Below are 15596 nucleotides of genomic sequence, written 5' to 3' on the forward strand. Positions count from 1 at the left end.
AGGTGCATCTGCAGTTAACTCCTACTGATGGCTCTAGGTGTCAAATACTGTGTGTACATATTTGCATCACTAATTCCAAAATCATGCTATGTATAAGGTTTTTAAAAAAATTAATCTTAAAGCTTACACAATGGCAAAATCAACTGCATTAATATTTGACCTCTTTCTAGTGCAGGTAAACAGAAATTAACTGCTTTTATGATATTAATTTATATAAATATGTTCATATTTTTCTAAATATCCCAACAACCAAGTAACATAGATAGAACTCCTTAGCTTCAGATGAAAACTTTCAGGTATATGAATAAAATATAAATGACAGCATGTGTGTAACTTGAGTGGTTGCCGAGATATAATGTAATAGTTAATGTGTTTAATGTGCCTTATAAAATTCAGTTTAAGATCTAGAACCCAAATAATACTACCACTATAAAAATAGTTTGTGCTGAAGAGTTTGCCATTTATACTTCTTTCCTAATTCCTACAGTTCCAGAAATACAAACATTTGTTTGCAGTGTGAGGACATAATTTGATTCTGTCAGGAGGCTTAGGCTTCATCCACTGAAAGTTACAATGCAAACTTCCTGAGCTCCACTAAAGTGACTGAGTTAATAGTGAAAAGTCACCTAAGAAGTGGATCCCACCAAAGAAAGAGCATTGAACTTGGCCTCAGAATCAGGCAGGTCAGACAGAACTCCTCCCAGTTGATACAAAAAGGGATAAAATATACCTGGTCATGTGAGTTTGATAGTCAATGACATGAAATCCCAGGGAGGCAGAAGTGTAGACCGCCTTCCCCAGCCTCTCCATAGCTCAACTATCCTTGTCTGAGTGAAGAAGCTTACAGCGAGGCAAAAGCCAAGTAGGCTTATCAACAGAAACAAACCAGAAAAACTTGAAAATCTCAGGGACCTTATTAAAAACAAACTTCTTAGGGACATGAGGCTGGGAATCAGGAGCCAAAGAAGCAGCTGAAAAGTATCCAGTAGGGCAACCAACACAGAGGGAGCAGCAGAAAGCTTTGTAGGAGTCCATCTGCAGCAACTTGTACCTTTTCTGAACATCAGAAACTTGGGAGCAGTTCCACTTAAAATGTTTCATCATAAATACCACTGTATCCAAAAAGGACAATTCTTTCAAAGGGGAGTCAGGACTAAAGGACTCCTCCTCCTCCTCAGAACCATTCTTCATGGGTGATGGCATCTGGGAGGAGCAGCCCGAGGACTCCTCATCAGTGTCAGAGTCTTCAGGAGAGGAATCAGATTTCCTAGATCTTTTAGGACCCGGTAGTGTCATAAACCAAAACCCACTGAGGAGCTCTCAAAGCCATCACTGCATTAAACAAATGCAGACTAAAATCCTGCCACTCGTTCTGACGATCTTTGGGAGAGGGAGAAATGCACTTGGTATTCTGTCTTAAGGGCGATGTCTGCTTTAACAAACTTTGGCGGCTCAGAACCTTGTCCTGACTCAGGATACCAGGCACCTCCTCCGTAACATCTGGGGAATCCCCCTAGGCATCTCTGATACGATGAGCTATGGTTCCGTCTCCATGTCTACAAAGTCATGGAGGATGTGAGAAAAGCTGGTTCTGTGCCAGAATCCAACAGGGTCATGGCAGAAGGAAGAGACATCGGCACTGGGTGGTCCTCAGAAAGACATCTAGTAGAGGGTGGACACTTGCAGTATCAGACCTTGACTTTTACCTTTTATTTAAAAAAACTGCAATACTGATACCTACAAGATAAGTAGGTAGCATGTAGCAGTACAAGTCAGGGTAAAGGCTGTGATACAACAAGCCAGGGAAACAGGCATGTGTTGACACACACATTTCTCCCCAAGATGCAGCCCCAGTGACCACCACAGAGGCAGTGAGGGGGGCAGGATTAAGATAGGGTCGTTCTAGAGGCCCATATGTTTTACAACCCACTCTCAGCACCTACCGCTCACCTCTAAGAGGAAGAAATAGGCCGTATCCAAAGTCAAGAATAAATGGGCGGGGGGGGGTCTTACCTTGGTCAAGTAATAGGGGTCTGACTCTTGCCTCAAAGAGAAGCAAATGAGCCTATGATGTGTGCTAGGACAATGGCTTGTCAACAGGGCTGAAGAAATAGAAAAAATGTAAAGCATCACCAGTTTCACAGGAATAAAATGTCAAATGCATAATTGTTGCAATCAGACTAAAAAATATTCTATCAAATCTTTTTACATTAGATTATGAAAACACGTACAAGGATACTCAAGCTACAGGTTAAGTTCCTGCAGAACTGCATGTTTAGAAGTTGCAACCTAAAATTAAGAACCACCACTTTTTCAGAACCAAGAATACTAACCACTAAATTTCTACTTCAAAACATCATAAAACTTATATAAATTATCAGATGCGAGTACTTTCTGTGTGAAACCACTTAAATCAGAACACTTGCAATAAAGTAATATCAGAGTAAAAACTTAGGTCCCTATAAGAATGCTCACTGACTAAATGTTAGACAATCAAAAAAGTAACCTCAAAATACAAAGACAAACAAAGCAAGAAGGTTGTCACCCTTGCTCCAGGATATAAGCTTACTCACACACACACACACTTTTTCAAAAAACAGAATTATTCAGGTGAAAGGTTAAGAAATACTTGCAAATAATCCAGCCTTCTTTAAATGTGGCTTACTGTTTTGGTCAGTGCAACACTTCAGTTTGCTTCATGTTTTACTAATCCCGACAGTTCAGTCTCTCATTTCAAAAAAGTACCTTTAAGTCCATGGCAACAAACAACTCTTACCACCCACCCACAAACAGTCTTTTTTTTTTTTTTTTTTTTTTTTTTTTTTACCTCCCACAGGTGTTCTTCCCTCCCCATACCTTTCAACTATTTAGCCTCCCTCTATTGGGCATGAGTACATTTGCTCCCTAGTGATGGAGATACCTCCATTCACTATGCTAACAGCTGTCAAGCAGGACAATTATTCAGTTAGCCTGAAGGCTGTCTGCCTCTTTGCTGACATCCCAGCCGTAAGGATTTGTCTTCTTTAATCTTGTAACACCTAACCTTAGCTGGGAAGCATGTAAATGTCTTATGACTGCAAGGGCACAGAGACTTCCCCTTAGTCAAAAGTGAAGTCTACTATGTATTTGCACAATAAAGGCTACCACACTTCAGCCTGTCTCAGTCGTTTGAAGGACTGCTACAGCATATGACTGGGTCCTTCCCCTGGATAGCACAACTAGCATCCCTAACAGCTCTGTCACACACCCAAGAGACTAAGTCAAGCACTGGTCACCTGGGCCACAGTCGGACCTTCATTCTTCTACTACAGCAGAAAGGGATTAACAGCCCAGATCATCCCAGTTTAAATCTTCTCTAGTCCAGACAGCTTCTCAAAGATCCTTAATAGATTCAGCAAAACCTTATTTCCCCCCCAAAAAACTCTTGCCACTGGTGAACTCCAGGCATGATAAACATCACTCTTTCAAAACATTTGTATTCTGCTGCTCTGCTTAAACCATTGAGTTCTTGCACAGTTTCAGAACTAACAGCCAGTCAGGTGCCACCAATCAGCTCTTAGTAGGCAGTGTCACTATATGTAAAGCCAAACTGCACATGTTCATTTAATTATACCAATGTAAAAGAACACAATTTGTGAATAGTCATAAGGACTACAAAAAAAAAAAAGTAACAGAAGCACTCCCTTTGCTACAGATCTGCCCAACGGCTACCCCTTTATGCAGTCAGTCTCATTTGTTCTTCCATAATGGCAGAGCCCGCCAAATCCATTCACTCTCCAATGGAGAAGAGAGTTTGGTGGCAATGAGTGATCAGTCTGCTGATCCTGTGAATCCTACAGAACACCGTACCCTCCACTCTTGCTGCAGCTTGCACAATTCACAGCTGCAGCGCTGGAGCAGCATGCATGCTACTCTGCATGCACAACCTCTCAACTAAGCAGCTCACTACTACATAGCATGGGTGCGCTACAGATTCCTTGCTACAGGCAATACATCTGGACTATTGCAAGTGTCACCACTGCAGCAAGGTAAGCTACTTCCCTCTCACATGGATAAGTGATCCAACATTAGTCAATTAGTCACCTATTCCTCCACCTGGTCCCTCTAACATCAGTGCTGTTAAATGAACAGAGATCGTCTGAGGAGCTGTAAGGCCCTTATATCTCTCTACCACAGGGCCTGCCCCAAACATTCAGTTTCAAATCACAGATGAAGTCTTCATTCTGAGTAACTTCTAGTTTGTATGCATCAAGTGATTCTGGTTACCAGCCATTAGTAATGGTCAAGTTCCCAAGCCAATGTCCGAGATTTCAGTCTAGACAATAACTTCCTGCTTGAAATTAGGTATTATTAGAACTGGTGAGCACAAAGACAGGCTTTCAAAACAAAAATTTCTCACCTGTCGCCTCAGTCCATGCAGTTACAGCATGGGGACCTCCCTACCCAGGTCTATGCCACAGGCAGCCCCACAAGACGAAACAGATTACAGTCCCTAGGGGTTGCTGCCCATGTGATAGATTAAAGGGAAAAAACACTGTGGAAGATGGCTCTTTTGATTATGGAAAACAAGATGCAGAATAAAACAGGCTGCAGAGTAATAGCTGGATTCAGATTATCCACTCTTGCATGAGCTTACCTTTCATTACTTTTAGTATGCTGTTGAACTATTCATCTAACCCATCTGACTGGACAAAGCATACAGAGGCTAGCTGTATGATCTGAAGCATTTGTCACATGGCTGTAATTATCTAGGAAATGAATGAGGTCACATGATCCACCACGATCTCAGAACATTCCAACTCCGCTACAAACTAAGACCAACTTTCTACTAAATTCCTTTAGCACTAGCCCTTGCAGTTGATAAGCTTCCCAGTCCCTTAGGCAGTACATGTCCAGGATAAGCAATATGTACTGGAATCCACTACTTGACTTCTGTAAAGGTCCTATCAGATTCACAGCTATTATCTCAAATGCTTGTCATCATCATCAGAATGCATGCCATTGGGCCTAAATGGGTTTTTATGATGCATGCCACTTTTATGATATGGTATAGAACTCTACTCAAAAATGTACTTTTAAGCTCTTCTAACTGTCTTCTGTTCCAAAACTACCACTAAAACAGGCTTCAAGGTATTTTTAACACTGAATACCTAATTAGTCAATGTACTAAAAAGATGCCTACTCTACAAAGTTCCTGACAGCGTTGAAATACAGAAAAGTGGGAATACTATCAGGATTCCTAGACACACCATAAGCCTTATGCTCATTTTTTCAAGTTTTCACCACTGCAGATTGCCTCAATGAGCTACCCCAAAGTTAGTTTACTCATCTTGAAGTACAGCAGTTACAAGGATCTCCGCCCTCTTCATCTCTTCATGATTGGATTCAGTCCCAACTCCTAGGTAACAACTAGCTAGCACCCAGTGTTTCCCCATGTCCTTCAACAGTTCCTATTCTAAGTGAAAGAAACATTTCCTCATCATACCATTACATACCTCCTGTTCATTCATCAAATTCTGGACGTTCTTGGGGCCATGTCCTTTTAAATCCACTTCTATTACTTTATGAACCACCTGGGCCACTATAAAAATAAAATTTGGTAGTACAGCAGTCATCCTTGTCCTCACAAACATTGCACCCTTTCTTTCAGTAAATGTTTCAATACTGGAATTGGTTCTGTTTCCCTGTCATGACTAAAGTTGCCATACAGCTGGAATCTAGGACAGTCTCTCCAATTAATACATTCTTAACTTCGGAAACTGCAAAACTATTCTGAGCATCACATTCAGCAGTACAAACAAATCAAATTGCTGATCTATTTACATTATGATCAATATTATAAAAAACACGACTATCAGCTCTATTTACACTAAATTCTATGGACCCTTTTATAGCAGAAGGCAGTTCCTTACAAACTGTTCCTCTTCTCTGCTTTTATAACACCTCCTCCCTCTACCTCCTCCTCCTAGTATAGCTGATAATTGCTTTAGCTTAGATTGATTTAAATCAAATTAATTTATTTCAATTTTACTTTTTCCTTAAAACAGAATAGTTATACCAGTTCTTGGAGAGTGCCTCTTTTGGGTAACTATTTCATAGGGGATGGGCTGTAAGATAAAGCACCTCACCAACAGGTCACCAGATCTTTGGGATTATAACAGCAATTAGGGTCACCCATTTCTGGACAGCACTGTTTAGCTTCCATAGGATGGTCTTCATTACTAAGAGGTCCACAGTACAACTGGTTAGGTTGCTCTCAGACTGTAGCCTCTTACACAAAAGGATGTCAAGCAACTGAGACTGTACTGACTGCCCATATGAAAAAGTTAATCACTATGCTCCAAAAATGCACTCACCCCAAAAAACCAAGATCAATATTAGTGTTGGGTGCTACACAGTCACTTGATCAACTGCGAAAGCCCAGGAATGTGTTCCAGGGTTTTCTGGTGGGGAATGGAGCTACTACTAGCTACCCCATTCATTCTATGGACATTGTTTTTCAGTTGTGCATGCGGAGGTCTACACCAATGTATTAAAGGTCATCTGCTGGTGTCATTTTCTGTAGTAAGTGTCTGGCTTAGGTTACACTTTAGGAGACTGGAGGATACTTTTCCAGAAGTAGCCACCAACCTCCATGCCACCCAGTACATACTTCATAGGTCAGATTCTTCAGTTTTGTTGCAGTGCTCAAATCAGCTTGGTTTTGATAAAAAGTGCACTATATCTGTGCACACAAACATGGCTAGTGTCAAAACACCAAACGTCACTTATGTGACAAGGTTGGCACCCTGTACCAGGGCATAAGTATGTTTCAATTGTTTGCCCTACAAGTATCAGGGCACAATGAGATCATGCAACATATTAAGATAATTGAAATACCTTTGCCACAGCAAAGACTTGTAGCGAAGCCTAAACTTAAGAGCCGACTTCATTAAAAAAATAAAAGGGGAACACATGCTGCCTAATTTCCAAATATCTTGGTGGCTGTACTTATTACGGAATCAAAATTATCCATGCACAACCACCAAATGCATCACTTATATTTTATTTCTAATTTCCTATACTACAAACAAAAAAATACATCTGAATGCGCTTTGAAATATATGTACTAATCTAATAAAGACATTAGACTATTATGAAAGGTCAAATAATATTCACTTACCGCTGACACACCTTCGAGTAATACCACAGATACAGCCGAAGAGATCCTGAGTCCACTCGATGATTAATAGAGCGATACTACAAAGTTAAAAAGAAAACGTGCAGGAAAGAAATTAAATATGTAATGCTGCAGGATTAAGTCATATTACAAATGTTCACTACGAAATGAATTAACAGATAATGATCTATACTCTTCCTGCATAACTAAAAGTGTGCTTGATGAATTCATACGATAATTAAAGATTTCTAAAGAAATTTACGTCTACACAAAATAGATGTATAGCAAAATGCATATATACCACAGCCTGAACATCGAGAGACAGCATATTACAATAAAATAAAACTAAGTAAATGATTTTGTGGGAGAATAAAGACTCTTACACTCCAAATGTTCAGTAGTTTGAGTTTTTATTAAATGACCCTCCTACATTTTTTGAAGCAGCCTTCAATAATAACTCAAACTACTGAAGATTGAGAGTATGAGTCTATTCTACTGGATCTACTTGAGATAACCGAAATCTCAGTAGACAGACATTCAAAACACTGAGCCCTGAACACCGATATCTCAAAAACCCATTACACATACTCAACACACAAAACACCAACTACACTATATCCTGACTTACCCCTGTGCAACGAATGAAGAACAGCAGACACAAACAACATACTAAAAGCAAACATACACACATTCCAATCCAAATTACTTACTTGTCCCCACCAAGACCCCCACCAACCAATAAACCTAAACCCTTACAAGTTAACACTAAATATTCAGGACAGTCTCTATAGCACCAACATGAATATTCATAACAAACACATACACTAAACAAACCTAATTATATAACTTAATTTCAATATTTTTGCGGGGGGGGGGCTATGCCCTCCTGCACCCCTCCATGGGGACTGTGCCCCCAAACCCCCTGCAACTTAAAGATACCAATTCAGAGATCGCACTACAGCGTGCATGAGAGGATTTCCTGTTCCGCTCAGCTTGGACTGTCGGGCATTAAGATGACAGTATTATGAAGTTTTGCTTATGTGAAACTTCATGTTTCTGGGCTTGATGTTCTACATGTCAGTCTACTGAGATTTCGGTTATCTCAAATAGACTCATTCTACTGGAAAATTATTACAGAACAGCCAAAGATTTAGAAAAGGCTTCCAGACATTGCTTAACAAAATAACAAATGTCCAAGTTTTTTGCAACATCTAAATTCTAAACAGACCAGAAGCACTTTCAAAAGCTGTTAAGTTACGTATACTAATAAAAATCTACAGCTTACTACATCAGTCTAAAACAGGGTACAAGGGTCTGAAACAAGGGGCCAAGAAAGTGTCACAGCAGTTTAATACAATATAATAGCAAAAGGCTGCAATGTCCATTGCTACGGCATGAAAGGTTCTGACCACCACTGGGATAAGTATAGTTGCAATAAGATCTAACCAATAGCCTTTATCACAGCCAGACCTTACTGACAGCCATTATCACGGCTTTTTAAATAATGTGACCAAAAGCTGTTACAACAGCTACTTTGTTGCAATAACCCAACCTTTAGAAGAAATGGTTAGTTTTGAGGTGTTCTCGCACAGAGAAACACTGGCATGTTTGGTACAGTTTCTACTGAAATGGTCGCAATAGCAATCATGCATATAATATTAGGGTCCCATGCATGTTGCCATATTATTGTCAAGAGGTTTTTGGTAATTTCTATATAGCCACTCTTTGTTGCTTCTGGCTGGGATGGGGATGTTCTATGGAGCAATCTGCCTACCTGTTTAATAAATGATTAAAAACCTTCAGCCTTTACTACATCAAACAAATCTGTAGGTTATCTAACTTGCCTATTAATTGCAAAGTACAGTTGTGTAAGAACTTACCATAACAGCAGATGTTAGAATTCTACACTGCTGTAGCAGCCCTTGACTATTTGGGTATTTCCTTGTTGAAACATACATGGACAAGTGCAAGGCAAGACTTCAAAAATTAAACTATTTATTTATTTTTTATTTTATTTTACATTGGTTGACCGGGCTAGTCTAGCTGGAGATATTTCCATTTTCAGTAGAGGCCCGGGGAGAAAAGCTCCACATACTTAATAATAATATATAAAAAAGCAATAAGAGGCAATGCCACATACATTAGGAAGGAGTTAATGTAACATTTTAAAGTAAACCATTGGGTTAAAAATGTGGAAGATAACATTTACAACATTTATTGGCAGAGTAGTAATGTAAAGGAAGAGAGAGAAGATAGGTTACAGGCTAATAGTAGAGTATTAGTCAGGGTTGCAGCAAGGGCATAACCATTGAAGTTTTAGGTGATTTCTAAGATTAAGTTTGAAGAGGGGAAAAGAGGAAATAGAGGTTAGGTTGGGTGGCAGCATGTTCCATTGCTTACCTGTGGTGGTGGAGAACAAGGAGTCACCAGCTAAGTTGTTAGATTTGGGTATATAAGCTAGGAGTTTATTAGAGGAGCGTAGGGAATGAAGATTATTATAGGGTGTTATAAGATTGTTTAGTGTAGGTGTGTTGTTAGGAAGGTAGAAGACTTTGTGAGCAGTTGTTAGTTGAGAGAATAGCAGCGCATTTTGCAGTTCAAGCCAGTCTAGCTGATGTAGGTTAATGCAGTGATGGGTTCTGTAGGGCTTACCAGTTACAAACCTTGCAATACTGTTGTAGGCTTTGGTAAGTTTGTTGAGATTGTTTTGCTTTAAATTGGTGTAAATGGGAGAAGCATAGAGGAGGGCAGAGAGTAAATGAGAGTGGGCAACAGTAGTTCTTGCTTTTGGGGTGAGGAAGGGTCTTATCCTATACAAGGAGCCTAGTTTTCTGTTAACGGACTTAATGGTGTTATTAATATGATTGTCAAAAGTGAGTTTGTTGTCTATTGTAACTCCTAATAACTTACAGGTCAGATCAGGTGATATAAGGGTTCCATTACTAGCTAGTATGGAGAAGTGTATGGGAGGGGTCTTGTTGTTGGGAGTAATTAGAAGTAATTTGGTTTTTTTGGCATTCAAGAGTAAGCACCGGTTATTGAACCATGTTTCTACTATGGAGAAGACAGTTTGGCTTAGAGATTTCAGCTCAGGAAGAGACTTTGCACAACAGATGATAGTAGAATCATCAGCATACTGTATGCAGGTGGATTGAGGAATAGCTACATGAAGATCATTTATGAACAGAGAGAAGAGAAGGGGTCCTAGAATAGAGCCTTGAGGAACTCCTAGTAAGACAGGGAGATATGAAGACAAGTGATTTTGCCACAAAACAGCTTGTTTTCGGTTGCTGAGGTAAGACTTGAACCAAAGGATAGAATTAGAATCCAGAGAGAGGGATTGTAGGGTATTTATAAGTAGGGAGTGATTGACCATATCAAAGGCTTTTGACAGGTCAATGAAGAGTGCAGATGAGAGGTAGTTATTGTTCCGGTTGGTGTTAATAGTATTGGTGAAAGATAGAAGGGCAGTGGTGGTGCTGTGAAAGGGTCTAAAGCCATGTTGGCATCTGGCCAGGATGTTATTTTTAGTAAGGTAGTCTATTAGCTGATGATGGATACATTTCTCCATGATCTTAGCTAGGGGTGAGAGTAGTGCTATGGGCCTATAGTTGGAGTACTCATTAGAGTTGCCTCCTTTATGCAGGGGAATGATGTGTGAGATTTTCCAAAGATTGGGGATAGTGCTTTCAGAGATGGTACGGTTAATGAGAATAGCTACAGGATGAGCAATTGCTCTGGATGCAAGTTGCAGGTATTCGGCTGGAAGGTTGTCATCAGAGGGTGTACAGGGTTTTAGCTTGTGAATTAGTTTCCGGATAAAGGAGATTGAGATGGGTTTTATCTTGAAAGTAGGAAGATTGTCATGCTGGGAATTAGGTAGGTTAGTGTTTGTAGAAGTTAGCTGTGTGGCCAGGGTTTGAATGGTCTCTGTAAAATAGGTATTGAAGGCATTGGCAATTTCTAGATTGTTTTTGTTATCTGACTCTAGGGGTGGAGGTGTACTAGAGTGGCCAGGCTGAAGAAGGTTATTAATGGCAGTCCAAAATTTTTGTGGATTCTTAGTGTGAGATTGTTGAAGTTTACTGTAATAGGCTTGTTTGTCAGAGAGTATGGCTTTTTTAGTAGTATTACGTAGTTGTCTAAAGTTTAGGTGTTCTGAGACATCTCTAGTTGCTCTCCATTTAGCCCATGATTTGTTTCTTATAAGTATTTTTTGTTTTGTGTCTTTTGAGAGCCAGGGAGCAGATTTGAACTTTATCCTAATAGATCTTTTGGGTGCGTGGGTATCTAGTATTGTTAAGAATTTGTGGTTAAAGTAGCTGACAGCTTCATCTAGTGGGAGGATTTTTAGGGGGTTCCAGTTGCAGGCATTTAGTTCCATTTGAAATAAGTCAGGATTAAAATGTTTCTTAGTTCTGGCAGTAATAAACTTGGGAGGTTTGTTTATGTCATTTTTGTGCCTGATGATATACGTGGGCAAATGGTCGCTGATAACATCTGGCAGGGTTCCTACTTGATAGTTCTCTTTGTTTATTGACTAGAATCCAGTCTAGGATGGTCTCTTTGTTGTTGGGTTTGTTGATTCTAGTAGTGGAGGTAATAGTTTGTTTAAAGTTATGTAGGTTGATATAAGAAGAGGGATTATTATTCTTGATACTATACCAGTCAGTGTTGAGGTCTCCTAGAATAATAGTTTCTTGTGGGTATGTTGAGGAAATCCAGGACAGGGTATCTTCTATATTAGTAATGTTGTGGCCAGGGGGTAGGTAGATGCAGAATATATATATAGCTTTGTTGGAGTTAATTTGAAATTTAGAGATCAAGATTTCAGCGGAGTTATCTTGGGTTGGGTTATAGGGTATAGAGGATATAAGAAGATTGTTTTTAAAGAGTAAGGCCACTCCACCTCCTTTACGTTTTAATCTGTCATTTCTTAGTATGTTATATCCTGGTGGGGTAATTTCATTGTCAGAGGTCGTAGGTTTTAACCAAGTTTCTGTGAGGCAGAAAATATCAAATGAGTAAGTACTGAGAAGGGCATGGAGATGAGTTATTTTATTATTTAAGCTTCGAATGTTAAGATGTCCAATTTTTAAGGAGTTAGGAAAATTAAGTAGGGTATCAGGGGAGTTGGGTGGAGAATGTGTAGTAGATGAAAAGTTAGGTTTAGGTGGGCCAGGGTTAGGGTGGATGTCACCAGCTTGTAACGAGGAATATTTGAGAGCAAGTATGTGGCTGTGATTAAGGATGGGTAGGATTTTTAATTTTTTTGCTACAAGGTGATTCAGTTTTATGGGAGTAAGTCTGTGATATTTAGCTTGTAGGTAGTTGGAGGTGGAGGTGATATTGATGTGGGCTTGGGCTAGTGAGTTAAGGGTAAGTGTTAGTTTTTGTGAGTAGTTATGCAGGTAGAGGTTTTTTATTTCAAATAAGGTGATTAGGTAAGTGGTGGTAAGGAATACTGCAAATGAAGTTAAGAGTATAGCCATATGTAGGGTGTGTCTGGAAATAGTTATCATGATTCAATGTGAGTAGAGTAGATTTGGAGCTAGTATATAAATAGGCAAGATATCAAATGTAGAGAGACTTGGTGTGAGGTTATCTCAAAGTGCCTGAAGTGGAAAGGAGTATAGAGCAGGTCACCCTGTGGAGGGAAGGAGAGTATTTGAGAGCAGCTGTTTGGATTCTATGTGAACTGGTAAAGGTTAGTTTATGAGGTAGAGTATAGTAGAGATTGGAGAGTAGGAAGTGAAAAGCTGTGATAATTTAGGTTAGTGGAAGTGGTAAAGAGTGTAGATGTAAGAGGAATGTAAGAGATAGGAAGTAATATTAGGTAGGGTAAGAACTAAGAATGTAGTGGAGTGAGTATGAGACCTACAGTGGAAATGTGAGGGTGGAGTAAGCTATTGCTGGGTGGGTGTGTTAGGATAAGAGTAATTGGTGTCAAGTTGTAATTGGGTGTTAGATAAGAGGGGTGTGGTCATAGAAGTATAAAGGTAGGACCACTGGGGGTGGGTGGGAATTGGGGGTAGGGTAGGGGAGCGGAGTGAGCCCGCAGGGCGAACGGAGAAAGAAAAGAGCAGGAGTGAAAACAATCAGTCAAGATATAAGAGAGACTAAGTAGTATAGTTTGGAAGGGTGAGTTAGTGAAGTCTGGGGAGAGAGTAAAGGGATACTCTGAGTTACAATTCTGGAGGGCAGAACAAACTGCAAGGGGATCTCAAGACATCAAAAGTGACATTTCCATGCATGAATGCGAATCTTCCCCCCAAGCACACATACAATGGGCTTTGCCCATGATACACCATTATTTTTTACAATTCTTACGTCACTGCACTTTGGGATGAGACAAATCTCCTCCAAAATGACTACTTCAGTAGATGTCACTCTGGCTAATTCTCAATTTTTGTTCTATTAGCCACTGCACAAACTGATGACTCCCATGAAGGGCATCAGTCCACTCTCTAAATTATCAATTACCTGCCCCAACTCAAAAAAACATGAAATATACCAACTGGCTTGGTATATAATGCCCATTAAACTTTCCTCCAGCTGGTCTTTTATCCAAGACTTGGAAATGCATGGAATTGTGAGTAAATAACTTTCCAAATAAGAAAGAATTCAATTATTTTAATTATTTCGATTCTGCTTAAATATCTAAGTTGCAGTTAGTGACCTGTACAGTAATATTACTTTGTACTATTCTGCTCTGTTCTATTTGTATTTTTGCTTGTTTGTTCTGTAACCTTAGTCTTGTAATTTAAACAGCAGTGGGAAAATTGTGTTTCTGTATTACTCTGCACTTCTATTTCCACAAGTATAATTACTTGTAAAATCTGCTTTCATTTTAAACTCTGGAGGCCAATAGTCTTATAAATTTAATCCACATTTGTGGCAGAACTGTGTAATCCTGCCAGATTGTGAGCCTTAGTCATTTATTACTGCATCTGTTTCCAGAAACAGTGTTGCTGGTAAATTTCTGAATAATCTGATGCCTTAAACTGTAGCAGGTGGTCAACAGTGAGAGAAGGGTCTCTGATCAAGTTTGTTCTTTGCTTTTATATTCTGCTCATCTTTTGCCTGCTTCAATTTGCATTGCGTCTGCCCCATCCCCCACTAACACATTAAGCTAAAGTTTCTGAAAGAGCTCCAGTTCTGCATTTAATTATATGCCTCTCTAGCTAGCATGCATTTTCTTTGCAACACTCCCACGCCTTTGCTGCTGCTGTTTTATAATAACAGTGTCTCTGGCCTTCACCCCTTATGATAATCTGATTTCCAAAGTTCTCCCTCCCCTCTTTCACTGCTATTGCCTGTTGTATAAGCTATTTATGTACTCTTCCCACCAATTGTTTTCCACAGATCCAGGATACTGACTGCCTAACCAGCAAACCAGTACTGCTCTTCAGTAAACTTCCATTAGTACATATGGCCTCCTACTAATTTTCCAGTTCAACAAAGCTTGGAGTCCTAGCCTGCATTCCATAAGTGGTTTACTTGTATCTAGTGCCATCCATGCAAAGTTAAAGTACCTTTGATTGTTAAATCGCACTCACTTTTAGAGTGATCGCTACTGTTTCCTGCTTTTGTATGCACATTTTACTTAATTTTTTTTTGTCAAAACAGAATTGAAAAACTACCTCGTTAACTTTTCCTCCTGCACCTGTCACCACCCTACCCAACATATACTCCCCTAATTGTTAGACTACTACAAATCTCCTCTCCTTACTTTAACAAACTTTATAATTAACTAGTACTGTGCTACTACCTTAGCTATGCCATTGAGCAATACTATACTTTAATCTCATTTCCCTTCCTCAGCTACCATACTTCACACCCCGCTTCTCATAACTGTTTTTCTTTCACTCTCTTGACTCTCCTATACTTTCCACCCATCCCTCTACTTCAGCCCTTCTATTTGATACTTCTTCCTCCCTTCTACCTTTTCTGATGCCTATTGTAAAAATCCTAATTTTTACTCCATGTTTCTACATCTAGTATTTTTTGGCTATTAATTTTGCTCAAATTTTATCCTTTGTTAATTTCCCTTATGGCATGAATGTATGTTGCTATGTACTTATTTATATTAATTTATGGTATGAATGTGTATTATGTATTCTTATTCACATTACTGGTAATGTAACTAACATTGTTATTTTTTTGCTTGTGTGGAGCTTTTCTCCTCAGGTCTCCACTGAAAATGGGCCACCAGCCCAGTTGGATTAACTCAGTTTAACTAACTAAATGTTCATCTCACTGTTACTGCTGTAAGGCTGAACTGAAATTGCTTTCAGTAAGAGATTTCCAGCTAGTTGTTTAAGTGGTTTGGGGTAGCATTACACTTGTGGGTATCTTGTACGGTTTTTAAATTAGAATACTGGGTTTATTCATTTTGGGGCAGGAGGTGTTTGCCTGGTCCGAGTTGGAAAGTACA

At 39.5% G+C, this 15596-nt stretch overlaps 1 protein-coding gene across 1 annotated transcript in view; it reads right to left on the minus strand.

The window, feature by feature from the left end:
* The window catches only part of TPCN2 (two pore segment channel 2), a 1483468-nt gene that overhangs the window by 1216304 nt on the left and 251568 nt on the right, over nt 1–15596 (minus strand). Inside the window, exon 3 of the mRNA XM_044082617.1 lies at nt 7163–7239. Within this exon, the coding sequence (XP_043938552.1) occupies nt 7163–7239 (77 nt within the window). The remainder of the gene's footprint in view (nt 1–7162; nt 7240–15596) is intronic.

The sequence above is a fragment of the Protopterus annectens genome, chromosome 9.part0, assembly GCF_019279795.1.
Source record: "Protopterus annectens isolate FY-2018-M chromosome 9.part0, PAN1.0, whole genome shotgun sequence".
NCBI lineage: Eukaryota > Metazoa > Chordata > Ceratodontiformes > Protopteridae > Protopterus > Protopterus annectens.